Source organism: Mytilus edulis, chromosome 8, assembly GCF_963676685.1.
Source record: "Mytilus edulis chromosome 8, xbMytEdul2.2, whole genome shotgun sequence".
Lineage (NCBI taxonomy): Eukaryota > Metazoa > Mollusca > Bivalvia > Mytilida > Mytilidae > Mytilus > Mytilus edulis.
In genome coordinates this window covers 54817538-54842477 of record NC_092351.1, presented here as the reverse complement: position 1 = coordinate 54842477, position 24940 = coordinate 54817538, and the positions used below count along the sequence as shown (strand labels likewise).

Sequence of the window (24940 nt, the reverse complement as noted above, 5' to 3'; positions counted from 1 at the left end):
GTCTGCATTCATATGATTATAAAGAGCTCAGTTTCCTCTGTTTTTTAAATCTTTGTTTTAAAATAGAATGGCATAGAACAGTGTTTTATTTTAATCAACACCATTGTTCCATGTAAGTTGTATATAGAGTTCAATTCATTGATTCGTCGTTTGGTGAAATTCTTGCACACATACTTGGTGTCGTAATGTTTTTTGACCATTACTAGAAAACGTGACATAACTAGCAGATCATTTTAAGTCTCAAAAGAGAGGCTAAATATACAAGAGGGACACTGACAGAACCATGGCTAAAATAGAAAAACTAGACTAAAAAGACGAACAATAGTACAAATAAAACACAACATAAAAAACTCGAACACCACCAAAAAAGGCGACTATATCACGTTCTCCAGTAGGATAAGCATGTCATTCTCGTCCCGCCATGTTGCTCATGTTAGTATAAGCTTGTCAAGAGAACCTTATTGAAGTGGAATTTCTTTCTTCTTCAACAGTATCATGATTCATATTCGGGCAATATAAATAAAAGAAGTCATAAAGATATCGACGAGAAATTAACTTAAATTGTAACGATTTCGTATGAAGCAGGATCTGTTTTTCATTTTGAAACACCTGATAAAACCCCGATTCTTAGGGAGTTTTAAGCTGCTCAGTCACCACGTTTTGAGATTGCGTTTTGTATACTTTTGTTATTTTTGGTCGTTTTGTTAGATTCTTTCAATTTATGAATTTGAATGTCTATTAGGAATATTTCGTTCATTTTCGCCATTTATCATGGCGTTTTCATTTTATTTAAAAATTAAGAATTTGAATTTCCATTTCGTCTCTCTTTCATATGCATGCATAAAACAATAAAAGCATTATAGAGATCAAAATAATGCCTCACATGTAGTTGACATCAGGCTGATGTTTTAAGCAATCACATGATCTACTTTTTTCAAGTCATTGGATTTTATGTTGTCTTATCTCTACATTCTGTATTTTCAGATGCCGCGTGTTCTTTGCCCGATGAATTAAAGTCATCAACATGGGAATATAATTACACACATGTTATAGACAATTCAGAACAATCAGCGACTATCTCCACCGGAACAAATACGATGCAAACTTCCGTTATTTATGACGTTCAGGGGACAAAACTTAGCCGATGGACTTGCATCAATAGTTTAAACATCTCTAACACGCAGGATGTTGTGGTTTTCAAGTAAATATAAATATAGATTTATTTTGGGACGAAACTTTTTCTACAAAAATGTTGAATGTAATTTGGTTGTGAGATTTACGTCTGTGTGACAGCAATCCAACAACAAAAGCAAACAACAAACAACCAAAGAGCAACATGCACGTCTATGGTTATACAAATGCATGTAAATGCTTTGTGTAAATGCATGACCACACTTTTTAACTCTTTTCATCGGATGAAGCATCCTATTTTGATGTTGTTTGAAAAAGATTATAAGAAAAGAAATGAATGTTATACAATTACAGGTATTCAAATAGTTATCCATGACAAAACTAAGTTACTCATTTCTAGAGAATGAAATTTGTTTTCAACCCAAAAGTCAGTTTCTTAAAAGGACTAATATTCTAATGACATAAAAAAAAAGGCTTCCTCCTGTGCAAAATTCTCAATAGTATTCCTATGCAAACACCTGTGCAAAGGTCATGCAACATTGAAATCAAATTAATATAATTTTCTCAGCGAAGGTATGATTTTAAAGTTTGACAAAATGAAGAAAAGGATTGCAATATATTTCCCAAATAACTCGCATTAACCCACACACAATAATTCCCTTTCTTTTGGTTCATTCCACTTACTGCACAATTAAAATACATCGAAAAACAATCGGTCAACTTATACAAAATAAGATTGAATGTCAAAGCAATCACGAGAAAGGAATATGAGCATGTTTTGTCCTAAATTTGTGAAATTTTTTTCTGGCCCTGCGAAAAAAAAAATCCTCATTTTACATGTTACAACATGTATAAGATATTTAACAACTTAATTACACACGAGGTAAGTGTTGAGTCTGATTTATTTCTCGATACCCTCTAAAACATATACTAGCGAATCATAATGCACCATTTAACAACATATAACGTCTGTCATGACCTGGCTCGGGCACTGGCAAGACATTTGCAAGCTGCCTTTTTAACACCTAGCTGTCATGTTGCAAGCATGTTAATAGTCAGATAGGCCATAAGAAATGGAGAAAAATCGACTTAAAGAGGTAGACAGTATTACTGAGGTCAAGATGGATACATAACCAACAAATTAAAACATATAAAAACATCTACGTAATCATTAGTAAATTAAACTTGAAACAATGTCTAAATCGCTGAGTATTTCCTTTTGTAATTTTTTAAAATAAAAAGGGAGTCTTATGAACTTCTCGTATGTAATTACTATAGGGACCAACTCTAACATATATTTATCAATTCAAATTAAAAAGTTTCTTTTGTTACCTATTTTAACATCGGCATCGGACTTTGAATTCTTTTGAACTAACTTTTACTGTGCGTTTTGTTACGTGTTTGTTTATTAGACATTAGCTAGAGGTATAGGGGGAGGGTTGAGATATCCAAAACATGTTTAACACCGCCGCATGTTTTTGCCTGACACAGGTCTAGAGCCTGACTTTTGTAAGTCTTCAAATTGTATGATTTCGGGTGCGTTATCATTTGGAGCATCGAATACCCATTGGTGGCATTCGGCTGTTATCTGCTCTTTGGTCGAATTGTTGTCTATTTGACACATTCCCCATCTACATTTTCTTTTAGCTTTCATTATATTTACTTAAATAGCTACTGTAAATTCAAGAATTATTGTGAGGGTTTATATTTGCAAAAATTGCAACACAGATGTAAACGCAATAATTTAAACTCCCATTTAGAAATATTTTATATGAATTAAACTGATCTCAAAATCGTAAAAAATTAAAATCTCATATTAGTCTTAAATGACAAAAATCCAATAATAAATGCACACAATAATTTCTGAATTTACAGTACTAGTATGTTCAGCCTTATATTAGAGTTTTTCATTGATTTCAAATGGTAAATAATAGTGTTTCAAGAAAGTATTCTATATTTCATAAATAAACATATATTGATACTTAGTTACATTATCTACTTTGTTGTTTAAAAGTTTAGTTTTGAACAGTTATAGAACAATATGTTGAATTAAAATTTCCAAAGAAAAAAGATATTCAATTAAAAAGATTCATCTTATAACAATTTACTACCAAATAGAATACATTGTAACATACACATTACTGTATATTTATATCTATATATTTATAATTTGAATCCCATAGGATTTTATTTTGTCCCATGGGATATTAAAAATCCCATGGGATAATAATAATCCCATGGGATTTTTTTTGTCCCATGGGACAACAAATATCCCATGGGACTACAATTATCCCATGGGACCAAAAAAAATCCCATGGGATTTAACCAAAATCCCATGGGATAATGGTAAATCCAATGGGATTTTGCCCTGTCCCATGGGATATTGAAAATCCCATGTTTTTATAAATCAAATAGAAAAATAAAAATAATAGTAACAGTAGAAAACCAATGAAATTATTGAATCCCATGTAATTCCGCACATTTTGGTTATATACATGACACTGTAGCTCTTATTTGAGGCGGCGGCGGATTTGCAAATGAGTTTTTTGCAAATTTAAAGTGTCCAGTGTTCATAATATATTTCAGAAGTGACAACAGCTTTACTAGTGGACCTTCAGGCCCTAACAGATGGCTTTACCTTTGTATGAAAATCACAAAAGTAACCGACGATTTATTTTACTTTCATCTTTTGTCAGGTATTTACATTTCTGAATTATATTAGTTTAAAGAAAACATGGAAACAAATTCGTTATATATCTAAAATGCACATACATGTAATCCAGGACAATCGTTTTTTAAGGCCCCATTCACAAGTCCACCGGAAGCATATCGGCAGCAGAAAGTATATTAGTATTTTGACAAAAAAAGTGTTTTAATGAAACCAAATTGTTTATTCTTTGTTAGAATTGGCATTTCAGACGGTTGATTTTAGAATAATGAATAAAGAATTGAAAAATAAATAAAGAATAAATAAACTTAGACTAATTTTTCAATTATGTATACAAAAATATAATAAATCAATGTAAAATACAACATTAAACATTCAATATTCATTTATATTATTCAAATCTTCTTTCGATACTGTGTCTGAGTTCTCATTATAGATGGTCCGAGTTGACTTATGGACGGCTCGAGTTGTCTTCAACGACGGTCCATGTTGCATGATAAGTCGTCCCGATATGATTCGGTCTGGGTTTTTTTCTGACCCACATGTAGTTGTCCCGCATTCATAAGTATAAACATAACAATAACCAATTAAATACATATAAACATATACATACACATACGGTATATTAGGAACACTAACTAAGAAAGAGAAAGACTTAAGTAGACAGTTCGAGAAAGTACAGAACGATAACACCGTGAATAAAAATGAGGAATGTGTCAAAAAGACAACAACCCGACCACAGAGCAGATATCAGCGAAAGCCACCAAAAGGGTCTTCAATGCAGCGACAAATTCCGGCACCGAGTTATAAAAACTGTTCGAATAAGAATGTGTTCTTGTTTTTTTGTTCTAACATTGTTTTTAGTAGCAACATACCAACTTCACCTGCATATGGAATATACATTTCCCAACTTATTCGGTATTCAAGAGCTTGCAGCTCCTACTCAGACTTTGTAAAACGTCACCAGTGTCTGAGCAGAAGGTTGATGAACCAGGGGTATGTCAAAGAACATCGGAAGGTACCCAGAACTTGTTGATAAATATTCCGTATCAACTTCACAAATAATACACGATGGTCTTGAAGTATAGATTTTGCGTACTGACGTTGTTTATCATCTTAATTACGGGTTATATTATTCTTTTATTTGTCTTTATTAATATTACTTTTACTGTTGTCTGTTTTTAGAGATATCCTTTTGACGTAACTCTGTGCTTTTGTATCCCATCATACTTTGAACGACAAAATTATTTTATGATATGACTCTGTACCTATGTATCTTGTCATACTTTGAATAACAAAATTATTTTATGATGTGACTCTGTACATGTACCTATGTATCTTGTCATACTTTGAATGACAAAATTATTTTATTCATTAATATTACTTTTACTGTTAACCAACTTTTTTTGTGATATACATTTTACGTGACTCTGTACTTATGTATCACGTCATACTTTGAACCACACTATTATTTTATTTATTATTATTACTTTAACTGCTAAGTCAGTGTTTGTTATATCTATTTTGCGTGACTGTATTTATGCATCCCGTCATACTTTGAACGACAAAATTATTTCATGTCTACCTGTGCGAATTTCAAACGCGCAATTTTACACCAGTACCCATACCCTCCTTCCTTGATGGGTGCATTTTACATAGACAAATATAATCGTATAATATAATCAAAATGAGGATGTTAATTTGATGTATGCCTTTTTGTGCTTCTTCGTTACATTTGTTGTTTTTATAGTGATTAAGATGATAACACAATGTTGACTGCTGTACCCCTATTTTTGACATTTTTACCTATTATGTCTGTTTGTTTTGTTCACGCATCGGTGACTATATAATAGAATTTGATGCGACTGTCATACAAGTGAGAGGTTTAGCTAGCTATAAAACCAGGTTCAATCCACCATTTTCTACATTTGAAAATGCCTGTACCAAGTCAGGAATATGACAGTTCTTGTCCATTCGTTTTTGATGCGTTTTAAAATTTGATTTTGCCATGTGATTATGGACTTTCCGAATTGATTTTCCCCTGAGTTCAGTATTTTTGTGATTTTACTTTTTTTAATTTAAGATGTTTTCACTGAAGTAACTCCGAAAGAAAGAGTGTTTGCACCAGACAGTAGTGCTCCAAGTCATAACGCACCAACGTGTAGCACCTTCTGTCAATACACAAGCTCACCGAAAATACGCACATTGAGAAAACAAGGTAATTTATGTTCTAATGGTTGTGTTTATGAATTTTGTCCTTTCGTTTGAAACATTGTGCAATAGGAATATTATGTTGCAAGTCAGAACGTCCTTCCGTATGTCTAATGAATATGATATATAGTCTATTTATCTTGAATTTGTAGTCAAATCAATTTGATACATTACTGAAAAAATAAAAATCTTCAGAAAAACGAAACATTAGAACTCAATCCAGATTTAACAAAGTAAAAGGAGGTTAAAGCAAAAAGATTAATTCGTTAGATAAAATATGTACTTTGTGTTTTTGTTAGATATAATCGGTGACAAGACTGAATTGTCGGCGTTCTGTCTTATTTTTTTCATAAGCTAGATTTTTATTTAATACATTGATATATTTGTTTATTACACTTTATGAATCACATGTGTTCGAAGCGATGTTTTGTATTGACGTTCATCAGGAAATTAGCCTAAAATCTTCAAACACTTTTCTAAATTGACCACCTCATATTGGATACTAGCAGTCTCCTTTTTGGTATCCTTGAATGTATGGTAAAAGCAGAATCAGTTGATTGGTTATTAAACATACATATTAACGAATAATATAAAAAAAAAAGAAGATTACCATACCAACGAGACATTTGTCCTTCAATATGAAATGGATCAGGATTTTGATAAATATTTGTCACTGCATAGTTTTCAGCAATGTCCGAAACACATACCGAATAGAAAATATACATGTTTTGGCAAAACATGATGAAAAACAAGTAAGGCATCATAAGTTCCAAACAGAAAACAAACTCCCTAGTGTATGCTGATAACTACAAACCAAGAAGAAATAAAACATAGAATTTTCAAATAAAATCTTTGAAAGACGAGACAATGACCTAAAAAAAATGGTAGACTTCATGCAATGTCATTATTTAATACCTTTTTGTTTCTATTATAAAACATTTAACTGTCATTCTAATGAAACAACGTTTGTAACGTTCATTTTGATTGGATTACGTCACTTATTTACATGGCATCAATTGACAATTGATGCTATGGGACGTACGCGCAAGCGCAGACGGCTTATGACAGATTTTAAATACATGTTTTAACGTTGTTTTCTGTCAGTTTCATTAGAATGGAGATAACAATATTGTATAATAAGCTCCGACGGCATCAATTGGGGATTTGATGGTCGCAAATACCCGTTTACTGTCTCCGCTAACGCGTCGCCAGTAAACTTAATTTGCGACCATCAAATCCCCAATTGATGCCGTCGGAGCTGAAAATACAATACAGTTATCTCCTAATTCAAGGGTGCAAAACTCTAATAATTGATATGTATCATTTACCTTTATTCAGGCACCAATGATGTTTTGCCAAATGATGCTTCCTTGTGTGAACCATGTGACAGCGCCTGTGACGTGGGTATGCTATTTTCTGGAGCTCCATGAAAATGGACGTTCAAAATAAAATTTCCAGTGCACTATAACGTGTATAATAAGAAATTGAACATGTCCGATGTTTACTTAGTATAGTATAAGGAAAAATTTAGAATATTTTGCTCATAAAAATACAAAATACAACGGTAGTCAGAGATGTTTAATAAAAAAAAGTTGCACAAAAAGACATGTTTGATGCTTTAAATTATTTTGTTTGTATTATTTGTTCCGATAAATTCCCGCATAACAGTTGCAATTGTCTCTTTGTTATACTATGTCTTTATACTGCTATGTTTAAGATAATTGTTAAATATGCTTTCAGCAAAATGCTTATCACAGAAAAACGTTTTGAACTGTTCATATGCATCAATAGCTAAATTTCCAATGAGACAACTCTTCACAAGAGACCAAATGACGCAGAAATTGACTATAGGTCACAGTACGGCCTTCAAAAATAAGCAAAGCCTATATCGCATAGTCAGCTATAAAAGGCCTCGACATGACAGATGTTAAACTATTCAAACGGTAATCTAACAGCAAAGTTTATGTAAAAATGAAATAAACGGGGAAAAAATATGTAACATAGCAACAAACGACAACCACTGAGTTACAGGATCTTGACTTGGGAAAGGCACATACATACAGAATATGGCGGGGTTAAACATATTAACGGGATCAACTTTATTTACTTTAAAAAATCTTCTTCCTTGAAACTGCTGAATCAATTTCAGCCAAACTTGGGCTGAATGAGTTTCAGAGTATGTAGTATAAATTTATATTGCATTTCCTTGTACTCAGAAAAATAGCCACTATTGTTGAAATAGGGGAACAATGCAATCTTTTGGGTGGCTTTTGAAGAAAAGATGACAGATACAAATAACATTTAAATGGCATTTTTGATCCACTCATTCATGATCAAAGATAAAGCAAAACATTACAGGTGAGCGATTCAGGCTCTTGAGAGTATCTTGTTATATTGTATATTAATCACATATCATGTTAAGAAATATAACTTGCATCTTCTATGTTAGCGGTGACATGTGACTTCCCGGACACAGTGTCTCATACAACGAATGTAACAAGCGGTAACGAACAAGGTGATACCATAACGTTTTCCTGTTCTGTTGGCTATAACAAAAATACTGGAGATGAAGTGCGTACTTGTAAATCTGATGGTAAATGGGACGGATCTCCTATTGTCTGTTGTGAGTGTCAAATGCATAAATAAAAATTAAATGATCCTAGTACATTAGTCCGTGTGGTTTTACAGGTTTTACAAATTTTTAAAGCAAATTCAAAGTCGTCGCATTGATATTGCAAGAATAGTCATTATAGTCTTTTAAACACTGACTGGTGTCGTTGTCGATTCCAAAAATAAATGATTACGTTTAACACACAAAGGGTTTTAAACGATCATGAGAATCATGTTGACGATAACAACACATATAAGAGAATTTATCTTTCTGGTGTACTCATCTGGACCACTAGTGCTGGTAAATATCTGTAAAATAAGCATCATTGTAGATTACGCAACATATAATTGTTTGTCATGCCCCACCTACGATAGAAGATGGGAATTATGTTTTCTGGTCTGTGCTTCCGTTCGTTCGTTCGTCCGTCCCTTCGTCCGTCTGTGCGTCCGTTCAGGTGAAAGTTTTTGGTCAAGGTAGTTTTTGATGAAGATGAAGTCCAATCAACTTGAAACTTAGTACACTTGTTGCTTATGATAAGATCTTTCTAATTTTAATGCCAAATTAGATTATTACTCAATTTCACGGTGCATGGAACATGATAAAAGGATAGTGCGAGTGGGGCATCCGTGTACTTTGGACACATTCTTGTTTTTTATATGATATTAAACACGTGAAAAGTAGTTTGAGAATGGAAACGGGGAGTTTGTCAAAAAGACAACGACCCGACTATTTGATTGTCTGAGCTTTTTTGTAACTATATGTGGAACTTTGAATGATACTGTCGTTCTTTATGTATAGCATTGTGATTGTGTATATGGAGAAGATACAAAAACACAAATTCTTTAAACATTACTACTACTTTAGTGTAAAGGTGTTGGTACCGTACAGTGTTGTTTTTTTTTTTTTTAAGTATGTTAAATACAATGTACATATCGTTTCAATTTTATTATCTCATAATTTTTTGACATAGCTGTTACAGAGAGTTTATCAAAAATTTGAAGCAATTTTTTCAACAAAGTATGGAAAAGAGGAAAATATGCTTGGAACGCAGTAACGTCAACTTTCATCATATTAATCTGTATAGCTAGAATAAATGTATCTGATCAGTCTTATTATCATTAAAGCTCCAGTAAAATGCCCCAATCCTTCAGCAGTTGTCTCTGTCACAATATTGGTACAAACTGGTTCAAATTATCTGGACACGATTACATACCAGTGCATTACTGGCCATGAACTATCATCTGGTAATTTAGTACGGACGTGTAAAGAGGGTAAACTTTGGGATGGAAGCCCTCCTGTTTGCAGTAAGTTCTCTTATACATGTGATAGAACCCGTTTGGTGATAAACGATATTGATATTTTAAGTGTTACAACATTTTCATTTTTCTCGTTATATTTTAATACTTAATTGTGGGTCAGCTTTCTAAAATAAGATTTGTTTCTTCTATTTTTTGTTGGACTAATATATCGAGTGTTTTGGGGGTTTTCTTATTCGTGTACAATGTTTTTAAATGCCAAGTAACGTATTGAATAAGCGTCTATCCCGCTATGCAGAGAATACATTGCAATGCATCCTACAGTCACGAAGGTAACCCCAAGAAAGATCAAATGTACCGTTCTATACTGCATAAGGTATAACCACCAACCAAAGAAATACATAAAACATGTGCGCTCACGTACGACAGAACGTCTATAATTATTGTGTGTTGACAAGACTCTACTGGACTTCATATTTTTTCATATCATTTCAAGTACTAAAATAAATGAAAGTTCGTTTTTATCCAAATTTGAAACGAAACTTATGTATTATAATTAAAAAGTACAAAATTACAAAGTAACCTTTAAAGTCTTTATTTATTTTTTTTGTTGCAATATTCTTTGCAAACGTAATATCACATAAAAAATCAGTTTGTCATTTGTATATTATGAAGCGTGTCATATGGTTATGATAAGTAAGCATTTCCACGTCATATAAGCAGTTACAAATAAAACTAACTCTGTTAATAATTAGAATTACGAAATCAATTACAGTTGTCAATAGATAAAGTGCACTAAAGTATAATATAGAACACATTACCATTTTGTATTGTTGTAAAAATAACTAGTCTTAATCTTGTAGTAAAGGTCACATGCGCAAGTCCTTCCTCAGTTGCCTTTGCTACAATATCTTCACAGACGGGTTCCAAGTATCTTGATACCATACGATACACATGTAATACCGGTTATGAACTCTCCTCTGGTATTTTGGTTCGGACCTGTAAGGCGGATAAAACTTGGAATGAAAGTCCTGTTTGCTGTAAGTATCTTACATAGAAAGTTATCGGTCATTGCTCTCATTGCTTCAATTGAGAGAAAACAAGGATCGATAACTGTGCATAGGAAATGGATGTAAGCACATGTAGTGAACTATAGTGTTCGTAATATGAATATGTTACGAAATATCGTGAATGACGTCCCTATCAGATATATGCATATCCCTATTGACTCACACTATTTATATATCTATATGAAGATATTACAGGACAGTTATTCGTTTGAAGAAACAACCCGGACGATATCAAGTTTGAATAAAATGTGCTTAATAATGAATAGACTATATAATAACATGTGTAATATCATATTTATCCCAATTGAAATGCAAACTACGTAACAATTTGTTAAAAAAAAATTAAATCAGAGGATAATAGTTGTTGCCTTTAGTTTGTTGTGGGTTTTTTTTTTTTTTGTACAATTTTCCATTTTTATAATTCTTATTTTTTTTAAATCATATTGACAGGGGAAAGAGAGAACAAACTATTATTCGAAATACATTCCTTTCAAATTGTCGAATTATCATTTGCCATTCCACCGAAAAAAAAATCATGAAACGAGAGAAAAAATAGCACCTCTCTTTTATATTTTTGATGTTATATTTTTGATGTTATATTTCATATGGCCATAAAAGTGCGAGGTTTGGCATGCCACAAAACCAGGTTCAACCCACCATTTTTTCCTTTAAAAATGCCCTGTACCAAGTCAGGAATATGGTCATTGTTATATTATAGTTCGTTTCTGTGTGTATTACATTATAACGTTGTGTCGTTTGTTTTCTCTTATTTTTTAGGGTAAATTCACATTGCGATAAGACGTGTCACGGTACTTGTCTATCCCAAATTCATGTATTTGGTTTTGATGTTATATATATATGTTATATTTGTTATTCTCGTGGGATTTTGTCTATGTGTGTTACATTTTAGTGTTATGTCGTTGTTCTCCTCTTATATTTAATGCGTTTCCCTCGGTTTTAGTTTGTTATCCCGATTTTGTTTTTTGTCCATGGATTTATGAGTTTTGAACAGCGGTATACTACTGTTGCCTTTTTTTATAAAGTTGAAATAATAAAAAAAACATAACCAAGAGACTAGTGTTTTCCACATACGGATGTTGTGTTTCTAGTTTGTTGGGCATGAAAAGAATATCCAACTATGATCTGATCGGTAAAATGGAATACAATTTCTTGCAAATTTTTGCTGAATATAATATTTTGAGACGACGGTATAATAAGTTGTAAGTAGTTATAATAAGTCAGATAATGCACATTTTAAGATTTTTAAAGTCGTAAAGCACACCGTTGGCTTTTATATGACAAGAAAAAACTAAAAATATTCATGCCATCTTAACATTTTATTCAATGTATCTGGACGTACCAAACTGATACAGTACAACATATGTTTTTGTCTCTGGAAAACATTGAAAAAGGTTTATTTTGTCAAATTGATATAGTAGCGAGGAAAATCAAATATTACTAAGTTTTATAAGAGCAAGAAAGTGAGTGCATTATTTTTCACATTATGTATCCAATGTTATTCTTGTCACATGTTCATTCGGAATATGCATAAGATACACCAATCAATAGATTTTGTCCAATGTCTTTGAAGGTATATGAATAAGTCTGACATAACCATAGCCGCGTCGACAATTCGTACACAATTTATACACGGATAACAACTAATTTGCTTTATGTTACTATTTGACATATTTGCACTACAATAATATTAAGTAAGTTGCAATGCATGGACTTTGATAGTTTGTTCTGATGATGTACTGTTACACCACTTTCTTTGGTAAGGAAAATCAGGAGGAGCCTGTAATCCAGTGGTTGTCGTTTGTTGCTATGTAACATATTCGTTTTTTGTTCATTATTTTGTACATAAGTTAGGTTGGTTTTTTCATTTGAATTGTTTTACATTTGTCATTCCGGGGCCTTTTATATCTGATTATCGGTATGGGTTTTGTGCATTGCTGAAGGCCGTACAGGGAGGGACCTATAGTTGTTAATTTTTGTGTCCTTTAGTCTCATGACTTGAGTTGTCTCATTGGCTAAATACCACATATTTTTTATTTTGATATGGAAACAAAATAGCAATGACACTATAAGTTAACTCGATAGGATTTATAACTTATTATCAAGGGATAATTACGTAACAAAAGACATAATGGAACAAAAGGGTTGGCAGGGCGGCTAAAGAATTACGTTTCTTCCGTGACTTCTCTTTTGCTGGCAGTTAATCCATTTCGTAAATAGATGCCCGTTTCCTTATGCAAAAGGTATAAATACACGTCTTCTAAGAATTGCGACATAAAATTCGCCAAAAGGGTAAATTGTGTCTTATACACTTTCCACGAAAACAAACCTTTGTATTATATCTCTTGCAGTTCTGTAGTAAGCCTGTTGCAAGGCAAAATGTATTTTGCTATCAAACATGCCATCATTCCTGAGTGGCAGTCAATATTTCACGCCCTTCATTACGTTCGTTCTATCTTGCAAATCCACCTTTTGTGTTAATTGTTAATTTTTTTCCTCGATTTGAAATACTTGCCACTGGACGTAAATCATTCATTAATCAATCAAATAAAGACAAATTGTTATAATATAGCAATCTTATCATTGTAGCAAAAGTTACATGTCAAAATCCTTCTGCCGCTTCATTTGCCTCATTAGAAACACAGACGGGTTCAAAATATCTTGATATGATAACATACAAATGTAATACCGGTTATGAACTTGCATCCGGTAATTTAGTTCGGAAATGCAAGGAGGATAAACTTTGGGATGGAAGCCCTCCGGTTTGTAGTGAGTATGCAATATATTAAACAATCAATACCAATTCTCTAAAGATCGGAACAGGTAGTTTTTTTTATAGAACTCGGTGATGTGAGTGATATGTGTCAATCAGATACATTCATTGTCGATTAAATTTCAAAACAGTTCAAATCTTTCTAGAAAAAAAATATTTTCTTATTTTCATCACTTGTTAAACACAAAATAAGTCACATCGCGATTGAGGTATCTGACAACCCTTAATAAACTATATATGAATATTATGTGTAATGTTTTTTTTTTCTTTGGTATTAACATGAGTACCTATGTTATACGTCTTGTCTTCTTTTTTTTCAAAATTATAGATATCTGCACTGATTGTTTTATTTAACGTGCATACTTAAAAACTCTTTAAATATGCAATTGCAATGCATCCTACAGTTATGAAGGTAACAACAAGAAAGATCAAATGCACCGTTTTATACCGTATAAGGTATAACCAACAGCAGAAAAAATACATAACACATGTGCGCTCACGTACGACATAACGTCTATAATTATTGTTTGTTGACAATAAAATTGAGAATGGAAATGGGGAATGTGTCAAAGAGACAACAACCCGACCATAGAAAAACAACAGCAGAAGGTCACCAACAGGTCTTCAATGTACCGAGAAATTCCCACACCCGAAGGCGTCCTTCAGCTGGCCCCTAAACAAATATATATTAGTTTAGTGATAATGAACGCCATACTAATTTCCAAATTGTACACAAGAAAATAAAATTAAAATAACACAAGACTAACAAAGGCCAGAGGCTCCTGACTTTGGACAGACGCAGAAATGCGGCGTGATTAAACATGTTTATGAGATCTAAACACTGCCCCTATACCTCTAGCCAATGTAGAAAAGTAAACGCATAACAATACGCACATTTAAAATTCAGTTCAAGAGAAGTCCGAGTCTGATGATGTCAGAAGATGTAAACAAAGAAAATGAAAAAAACACTTTACTGGAAGTCATATTTCTTTCATTTCATTTCAAGTACAAAAATAAATGAAAGTTCGTTTTTAGCCCAATTTGAAACGAAACTTATGTATTATTATTGATAATTACAAACCTTTAAAGTCTTTATTTATTACTTTTAATTGATGGAATATTGTTTGCAAACTTAATGTCACATAAAAATTCAGTTTGTCATTTGTATATTATGAAGCTCGTCATATGGTAATCATAAGTAAGCATTTCAAGACATATACGCGGTTACGAATAAAACTAACTCTGTGAATAAATAGAACTACGAAATCAAATTATTATAGTTGTATAGATGTCGCTTTGCATAATAATATGTTAATCTAGAACATAATACCATTTTGTATTGTTGTAAAACTAACTAGTCTTAATCTTGTAGTAAAAGTCACATGTGCAAGTCCTTCCTCAGTTGCCTTTGCTACAATATCTTCACAGACAGGTTCCAAGTATCTTGATACCATACGATACATATGTAATACAGGTTATGAACTCACCTCTGGTATTATGGTTCGGACCTGTAAGGCGGATAAAACTTGGGATGAAAGTCCTGTTTGTTGTAAGTACCTATCTCACATGGAGAGTTATCGGTCATTGCTCTCTTTCAATTGAGAGAAAACAAGGATCGATAACTGTGCATGGGAAATGGATATAAGCACATGTAGTGAACTATAATGTTCGTAATAGGAAGATGTTACGAAATATCGTGAATGACTCATACTATTTATATATCTATATGAAGATATTTTAGGACAGTTATTCGTTTGAAGAAACAACCCGGACGATATCAAGATTGAATAAAATGTGCTTAATAATGAATAGAATATATAATAACATGTGTAATATCATATTTATCCCAATTAAAATGTAAAATACGTAACAATTTGTTAAAAAAAATTAAATCAGAGGATAATAGTTGTTGCCTTTAGTTTTTTGTGGGTTTTTTTGTACAACTTTCCATGTTGTAAATTCTTCAAAAGATTTTAATCAGAAAAAAATCATCCCTCCATATATTTATTCGATTGAAATTCAAGTATTTAATCAAAAAACATCTTTAACGCACAATTTAACTTCCGACACAAATAATGTGAAGTCCTGTTAATTTATATGAGATAATATTACATAATATTTAATATGATTCTTATTTTTTTTTTAATCATATTGACAGGGGGGAGAGAGAGCAAACTATTATCCGAAATACATTCCTTTCAAATTGTCGAATTATCATTTGCAATTCCGCCGTAAAATAAACCATTTAAACGAGAGAAAAAATGGCACCCCTTTTTATAAAGTTGAAATAATAAAAAAAATAATTACCAAGAGACTTGTGTGTTTCACATACGGAAATAAAATTTGTGTTTCTAGTTTGTTGGGTATGAAAAGAGTATTCAACTATGATCTGATCGGTAAAATGGAATACAATTTCTTGCAAAATTTTGCTGAATATAATATTTTGAGGCGGTATAATAAGTTGTTAGTAGTTATAATAAGTCAGATAATGCGCATTTTAAGATTTTTCATGTCGTAAAGCACACCGGGGGTTTTATATGACAAGAAAAAACTTAAAATATTATTTCCATTTTAACATTTTATTCAATGTATCTGGACGTACCAAACTGATACAGTACAACATATTTTTTATTACTGGAAAACATTGAAAAAGGTCTTTTTTGTCGAATTGATATAGTTGCGAGGAAAAACAAATATTATTAATTTTTATAAGAGCAAGAAAGTGAGTGCATTATTTTTCACATTATGTATCTAATGTTATTCTTGTCACATATTCATTCAGAATATGTATGATATATTTTGTACAATGTCTTTGAAGTTATATGAATAAGTCTGACAAAACGATAGCCGCGTCGACAATTCACACACAATTCATACACAGAGAACAACTAATTTGTTTTATGTTACTATTTGACATATTTGTACCACAATAATACTAAGTAAGTTGCAATGCATGGACTTTTATAGTTTGTTCTTATGCTGTACTGTTACACCACTTTCCTAGGTAAGGAAAATCAGGAGGAGCCTGTATACAGTGGATGTCGTTTGTTGCTATGTAACATATTTGTTTTTCGTTCATTATTTTGTACATAAGTTAGGTTGGTTTTTTCATTTGAATTGTTTTACATTTGTCATTCCGGGGCCTTTTATATGTGATTATCGGTATGGGTTTTGTTCATTGCTGAAGGCCGTACAGGGAGGGACCTATAGTTGTTAATTTTTGTGTCCTTTAGTTTCATGACTTGAGTTGTCTCATTGGCAATAATACCACATATTTTCATTTTTATATAAAACAAAATAGCAATGACACTATAATTTAACGCGATACGATTTATAATTTATTATCAAGGGATAATTACATGAACAAACGACATAATGAAACAGAAGGATTGGCTGGGCGGCTTCAGAATTTTGATTTTTTCCTTAACTTCTCTTTTGCTGGCAGTAAATTCATTTTGTAAATAGATATCTGTTTCTCTATGCAAAAGGTATAAATACACGTGTTCTAAGAATTGAAACGTAAAATTCGACAACCGTGTAAATTATGTTGAATACTCTTTGCATGAAAACAAACCTTTGCAATAGATCTCTTGCATGTCAGCCTGTTGCAAGGTAAAATGTCTTTCGCTATTAAACATGCCATCATTTTCGAATGGCAGTCGATGCCCTTCATTACGTTCGTTCTATCTTGCAAATCAACCTTTTGTGTTGATTGATTTTTTATACGCCCGTCAAAATTTTGATGGGACGTATCATGGTATACAAATGTCCAGTGTCCGTCCGTCTGTCCGTCCGTCAGTCCGTCTGTCCGTCTGTCTGTCCGGCGTAAACATGTCGCACCGTAACTTGAGAACGACTTATCCAAATTTCATGAAACTTAATATAGTTGTTTCTTGTGATGGTCAAATGATCTGTATACTTTTTGGTGAAAATAAGATTTAAAATTTTTGAGTTATGGCACTTTGTAACTAAAACAGGGGTGTGGTTTTTTTCACATGTCGCACCGTATCTCAAAAACGATTCTTGATTATGGCTTAAAACTTTAAAGACTTCTTAGTTATATTAATCTTAATATCTGTATACTTTTTGGTGATGATTCAAAATTTCATTTTTGACTTATTGAGTATTTTGTAAAAATGGGGGAGGGTTTTTTTACATGTCGTGCCTTATCTCAAAAACGATTTATGACTATTGCCTAAAACTTTACACATGTCTTTGTTATATTAATCTAAAGATCTGTATACTGTTTGGTGATGATTCAAAATTTCATTTTTGAGTTATTAAGTATTTTGTAAAAAAAGGGAGAGGGTTTTTTTTTACATATTACCGCTTCGCAAAAACAATTTATTATTATTGCTTAAAACTTTACACACTTCTTTGTTATATTAATCTAAAGATCTGTATACTTTTTGGAGATGATTCAAAATTTTTATTTTCGAGTTATTAAGTATTTTGTTAAACAGGGGAGGTTTGTTTACATGTCACACCGTATCTCAAAAATAATTTATGATTTTTGCTTAAAACTTTACACACTTCTTTGTTATATTAATCTAAAGATCTGTATACTTTTTTGATTTTGACTCAAAATTTTATTTTTGTGATATTTCGTTTTTTGTAAAAATAAAAAAAAAGGGTTGGGGGTTTCACATGTCCTGCCGTGTCTAAAAAAACAATATATGGTTATTGCTTAAACTTTCTCAGAAACTATTTATGATTATTGCATAAAACTTCCACACAAGACGTTGGGCGTATCATGCGCTCATGGCGCAGCTGTTTATTTTTTCTCGAATTGAAATATTTGCCACTGGACGTAAATCACTCATTAATCAATCGAACAAAGATAAACGTTTCTTAGATAACATTCTTATCATTGTAGCAAAAGTTACATGTCAAAATCCTTCTGCAGCTTCATTTGCCTCATTAGAAACACAGACGGGTTCAAAATATCTTGATATGATAACATACAAATGTAATACCGGTTATGAACTAGCATCCGGTAATTTGGTTCGTAAATGCAAGGCGGATAAACAATGGGATGGAAACCCTCCAGTTTGTGGTGAGTATGCAATATATATATAGGGAAAACTGTACTATTTATTCTGCCATAGGCGACAATATTAACATTTTCTGAATTTACCACTTTTTATGATAAAAACCTTAATAAAACAGTTATATGTGGTGATAGTACTTTATTATTCTGTTTTTAAAATTGAAGCCAAATAGTATCATGACCAATTCCAACGGAGCTTGTTTATGTTATTCATGCCCACCATCATTTTGCACCAAATTTATCAAATTTTGGAAGTCTTTTCGAATAATTCTCTAGAAAATATTTTAATAGGTTTCAAAATTTATATTGTAAATATACACACTGCAGTTACTCATAGATAAATAAAAAAAATATATATATATTGTACCCTTACATTCAATCACAGCGCTACTAATTTGACTTCGTGCACCTGCTTTGGGTACACAAAAGGCCAACCTAATGCTGGGAAAATGTAAAAGTACCATTTTAGTACCATTTTCCCTATAAACAATCAATACTAATTATTTAAAGATCTGAAGATGTTATTTGTATAGCAATCGGTAATGTGAATGATATGACTGTGATCATTATTCATGGTCGATGGCCATTCGGCAATCCTCGGTAGGGTACGGAATCGGCCGAGTTGAGACGAATGGGTCGATGACAATTGAAAACAGATCTTTCCAGAAAAAAATGCTTTCTCATTTTCATCACTTGATATACACAGAATTACTCACATATCGATTGAAGTATCCGAGCACCCCTAATTAACTATATATATAAATATTATGTGTAATGTTATTCTCTTTTTTATTATCATGTTTACCTATGTTCTACGTCTTTTCTTCTTTTTTTCAAAAATATAGATGTGTATACTGATTATTTTATTTATAGTGCATACTTTAATTCTTTAAATATGTTTTTATGTTATTTTGATTTAAATTCCGTCATATGTTTCTTAGTTTAATAGTGGGACACATTTTTTCAGGGGTCAACTGAAGCCCGCCTGCGGTTGCATGATTGTCTCGCTGTATTAAAAACCTATTGATGACCTCGTTTTCAGTCCTAGCGCCTGTATTCGTGTTGTCACTTGAAGACATTCCTAATTACCATTCTCAATTTTATTAAATATTAATGGGGTATTGTTTTTATCTTATGTAGCAAAGATAACCTGTCAAAACACATGGCCAGTGGCGTTTTCAACTATATCTACAACTGGTAATAAGTATCAGGACACAGTAACATATACATGTAACACTGGTTATGAACTAACATCTGGTAACTTGGTTCGCACGTGTATGGAAAATAAAAATTGGAGTGGAAACCAACCAGTTTGCAGTAAGTATAATCAGGGAAGTACAAATAAAATAAACTTCATTAAATAACACAATATAAGGATTTACCGTATGACTTTACACTATATGATGGTTTTAAACTTCTTTTGAATAACATATCCCCCTTGACATTTCGAAAAATTTCTACTGTTATTGCATACAAAAAAACGTCATAAATTGCATAAAATTAAAAACTAATGTTAGTAAGTTAGTTCTTAATTTATCAGTATATTTGAAAAACAAATACAAGTCTTACAAAAAGTTAATTATTTGTTGTGTTCCGATACATGGTATTGTTTGTTACAGTTGAATCACCAAATGCAAGTATATATATATATACATATGTACATGAACCAACTTCTAATAAAGATCGATTATTAAATACATGGCTATTATCAATATTGAACCAATTGCATTGACCAAGTCCGGATATTGATTTGATTCGAGCGATCGAGCGATACTAAGGAGTCTCACATGTGCGTCTGAATCCGAATGTATAATTATCGCATCTATCATTGTCTATCATGTCAATAGTGAATCATAATCATTAATATATATTTATAATAATAAACATTTTGTAATAAAATTTGAAAGGAAATTGTATCTATTACATGTAGTAAGATAGTTCCATTTCTATAAGTTCTGCTTTAATTCCACTACATGTCTTAAATTTTGTCAACCAATGCAAATAAGTTTCTAAAATCTAAAACAGTATATATCAAAACAACCAACAGGTTCTGTAGTATGACGCTGTTCTAAAGTCATTAATCGATTGCGAGAAAACAACAGAATAACAGAAACACAGAAGTGCAACAATAAACGGACTACATATAATAGTATTTGATATTAAATGCCATATGTCTGTCTTTGTACAGGACATTTAAAAACATATGGTTGATTTGACGGGTTTTTTTTTTGTTTTTTTTTGTATTTAAAACCTCCCGCTAATCTGGAAATGTTTGAAAGATATTGTTAATGTCAACATATTTTTGTAAAGGAATATGTTGCTCAGCCTTTAGTTTCTATTTTGTGTTTAAAAATTTGATAGTTATACGTTTTCTACCACGGCATTGTCAACTGCAATCGACTTATGAGTTCGAAGGTCACATTGGTATCTTCAGCCTCGCTTTGGTAATTTTATACAAATATTGAGGGGTCTCATTGAGGGGTTCTGATCCCGGATCCCGCTTACTGTTTTGTCAGATTCCCGTATCCAGCTTACACTATATACGTAAGCAATTCTCAATTTTTTTTTGTAATTTACCGTGTCCCGCTTGACTTCATTTCCCGTTTTCACGGCAAAATAATTTGACTTTCACGTGTCACGCTTATAAAAAGTCGGCAATCCCGCATCACGCTTAGACCCCAATGAGACCCACTATTGATTTGTTAATTATAATTGTAGCAATAACCTGCCCAGATCCTGGCGAAAGTGATCATGTTACAAGGCAATTGAATGGAAATAATCCTACAGAAACCGTAGTGTATAAGTGTGACTCCGGATACGATTATTTCTCTGGAAATACGACTAGAGTATGTGGAAGCGATGGTCAATGGTCTGGTGAAAAACTAGTTTGCAGTAAGTGTTTTCAAAAGAAAAATAATAAAGAATGTGCGACCTGTTTAATTTCATGAATCAATGATTTTCTTATGTAATATGGTTCCCTGGAATCTTCCAATTTGACGATGATCTACTGTGTAACGTCCACTGAATATAAAATAAATATCCAGGAGTAGAATATCTGCATTTGATACGAATATATATATAAGAACTACTTTGTATTAAACGGACAGGATGGGTTCAACATGTTTAACCTTTTTAAAGTGTTGTTTACAAGTACAAGTACAAGTACAAGATAACAAATATTTCGGAAAAAAAAACGAAAAAAGCCGACTACAAGAATGTCCAAGGGAAAATACTGATGGGAGCACTACCTCAATTGTAATTCATACTGCACTCGTTGTATTTGAGCAGTCTGCGTTGACTGTATATTTCTATGTCATATACAGTCACTGATCCGATATCACTTGACCTCATGCATATCTACATAGTAGTTGCCGGAACTATATTTAATTATTCATGACGAACTTTTTCAACCTGTCTTTGTATTCCATATAAACAACGCGCGTTGAACGACTTAAACTTATTTCTTTCGTAAATGTTGGAAAAACAGTGTTAAATCAAATTGTTAACGATAACACAATTAACAACAAAGATTTATTTTTAGAATGCAGTATGAAGACAATTAATAGTTGAGAGTTGTTTCTAATCCTCATCTTTGTATCCTTGATATGTCAAGGCATTTACACTTAGTATATAATTATAGATTATCGTGAATCATCTCAACGAGATTAATTTTCTCGCTTGAGCTGGGACGGCGAAAGCGAGAAAGGCAATCGAGTTGAGATGAACAATGATAATCTGTTTATCGCTATTTTACCTATGAAGACGTTGTCAATTTCATATCAATTTCGTTAGCAACGCTACGTGCCTGCTTAGTTTCTAGCGATAATTTTCCATCTCAAGCGAGTAGCATGATATGAAAATTATCACAAAAAAAGATCAAAGTAAAATGAACAAAATAGTGATAATATCAGATTATTACATGGCATTTTTCATATCGCATGTATTATCAGCCCTAGGTTCAATATCAGCCCAAGAGCCGCATGGCTCGAGGGCTGATAATACATGCGATATGAAAAATGACATGTTATGATCTTTTTATCATATGCTTCAACAGTAGTGAAAAATAACAGATTAATATATTGATCCTTCAACGTGGTTCCCGAAAAGATCTTGAAAGAGTAAAAAGTTCACGGACGTCGGACCCAAAATTTGATACATTCAATAAGAAATCTTTCTATCAGATGCCTCAACAGAGAGAAAAAAAAACACATTTTAATATGGACGAATCGACAAAAAAATAATTCAACAATATACATAATGAAAATTGTTTGGAAAAGTCAACTTTTTTTAAAGTAACTTTCTAAATTATGTTTCAGAAAAACTTACAAAATGCATTTATTTATTTTTTTATTTTAATTTAATTTAATTATTTTACACAATATACTTTCCAGTATTCATATAATTGTTTTGTACACTACTTTGTAATGTTTTTCACTGAAAACGTAGCATTAAGGTGTATTTTCCGGAATTTGCCGAGTATCACCGGAATGCCATGTGATAACGTTACGGAAAGGCATGTGATAACAATCGAAGCATGTGATAAACTTTTCATATCAGCCCGCTAAGCACCAATTCGAAAAATATAGAAAATACTTTAATTTAATGCTATTATCATACGGTAAAAATCATATGTTATTAAGTCTAAGTATATGATAATAATCATTACATGGTATGTTAGTGACCTAATACGATATTTACTGACCCCATATTTACCGTATTAGGTAACTAGCATACGGTGTAACGAATTTACCTTACCGATTATCTTCACATGTGGTATCTTGATAAGCGGCCTATCAAAGTGTTCATATCTTCAATACTTGGTATTGAGACCATACTTCCATTTGTTTATACAGAAAACAAATGCCAACAATAACATTTTTTTAGCTTTAAGTTTGTTAATGAATTTTATTTCAATCGTTCATTACATGTCACTACGTTTAGTCTTTAAACGAATCATATCTCTATAAATCTATAGGAGGTAAGATAATAGTCTATGCATACAATAAATAAAATAACACATATTCGTGTATATCTATTTCTCATCTTTTTCAGGGGCTTATCTGGCAGTGTCAAATGAACAGAGCAATTACATTATTGCTGGAACTATTAGTGGACTATTGCTCATACTTGCAATCATAGTGATTTTCCTATTTTGTTATTGCATAGTGCGCAAAAAGAAAAATGGAAAAATGGAAAAATGGACTACAAATCGTCAAGTGAAATTTATTCCTCCCAGACTATGATATCCTCCTTATAAACAATAGGAGCTACAACAGTTTTTGGTGTTGTTGTTGTTGTTTTTTTTTTTAATGATTTCAGGATGTTTGCTACTTTGTTTCAAAATACCAAGCTTTATATAAGATTGTTTAAAGTATATGAATAAAGAAACTAACAGAGCAGAAAAAAAATGAAGGGTCCGTGTGTCTGTATTTTTAAGATAATTATAAGCTATTAAAATTTGGCGGGATGTGATTATCTCTAGATTTTTCATACATTAACATTGGCACCTTTTCTTTTTTTAAACAAAATATGAAAAATTAACAATGGTGTGATAAAATCTTCAATAATTGCTTTTCAAGCTATGCGTAATCAAAATATGAGAAAAATCGGAGTTTGTAGGCAAACTTTTTTAATGGCACTACATGGATAAAACTCGCCTAACATTCAAAAGCAAGAACAGCAAACATCTCTAAGGGGAGAAGAGAGTAAAGTGGATTAGAAAATATAAACTGGAGATAGTTATCCATCCAGCGATATTTAAAGAAATAAGGAAAACGGGTGAACATAAAAGATCAGGATATGTGGAGGAGGATAATTTTTTATTATCATACACATGCTACTGAATTTATCTGCTTTTATAGCTTATCAAAAGATCATAAGTTTATTGTTTATAATTATTATTATTATTGCAGATGTATCATAGAGCAAATAAAGGTTTACTACATTTGTCATAATTCAATCAGTTTCACGAATATGACGTAGTACACACTTTGTACTTACATGAGCAACACGACGGCAAACTCCGGACAGTGATCGTTTCCATTCCGGAACTGTTTTCCTTTACTCCATCAATGTGTAGAGTAGTATTCGGGCCCGTATGCGGATCGGAACTGGAACTGCCGGGGAGTTTGACACGACGGGTGCAAGATGTG

At 32.1% G+C, this 24940-nt stretch overlaps 1 protein-coding gene across 7 annotated transcripts in view; it reads left to right on the top strand.

Annotated features, from left to right (window-relative positions):
• LOC139485901 (CUB and sushi domain-containing protein 3-like) overlaps positions 1-24734 on the top strand; it is a 30306-nt gene extending 5572 nt beyond the window's left edge. For 2 of the 7 annotated variants that reach the window (XM_071270557.1, XM_071270561.1), the window contains exons 2-14: positions 985-1201; positions 3718-3827; positions 5883-6017; positions 7349-7414; positions 8460-8633; positions 9746-9925; positions 10741-10917; positions 13555-13734; positions 15111-15287; positions 18615-18794; positions 19929-20105; positions 21507-21680; positions 23841-24734. In XM_071270557.1, the coding sequence (XP_071126658.1) occupies positions 985-1201; positions 3718-3827; positions 5883-6017; positions 7349-7414; positions 8460-8633; positions 9746-9925; positions 10741-10917; positions 13555-13734; positions 15111-15287; positions 18615-18794; positions 19929-20105; positions 21507-21680; positions 23841-24031 (2138 nt within the window). In that variant the 3' untranslated portion in view covers positions 24032-24734. The remainder of the gene's footprint in view (positions 1-984; positions 1202-3717; positions 3828-5882; positions 6018-7348; positions 7415-8459; positions 8634-9745; positions 9926-10740; positions 10918-13554; positions 13735-15110; positions 15288-18614; positions 18795-19928; positions 20106-21506; positions 21681-23840) is intronic. The other 5 variants (XM_071270559.1, XM_071270560.1, XM_071270558.1 and 2 more) reach the window with 5 other exon arrangements.
• Positions 24735-24940: the final 206 nt, after the last annotated feature.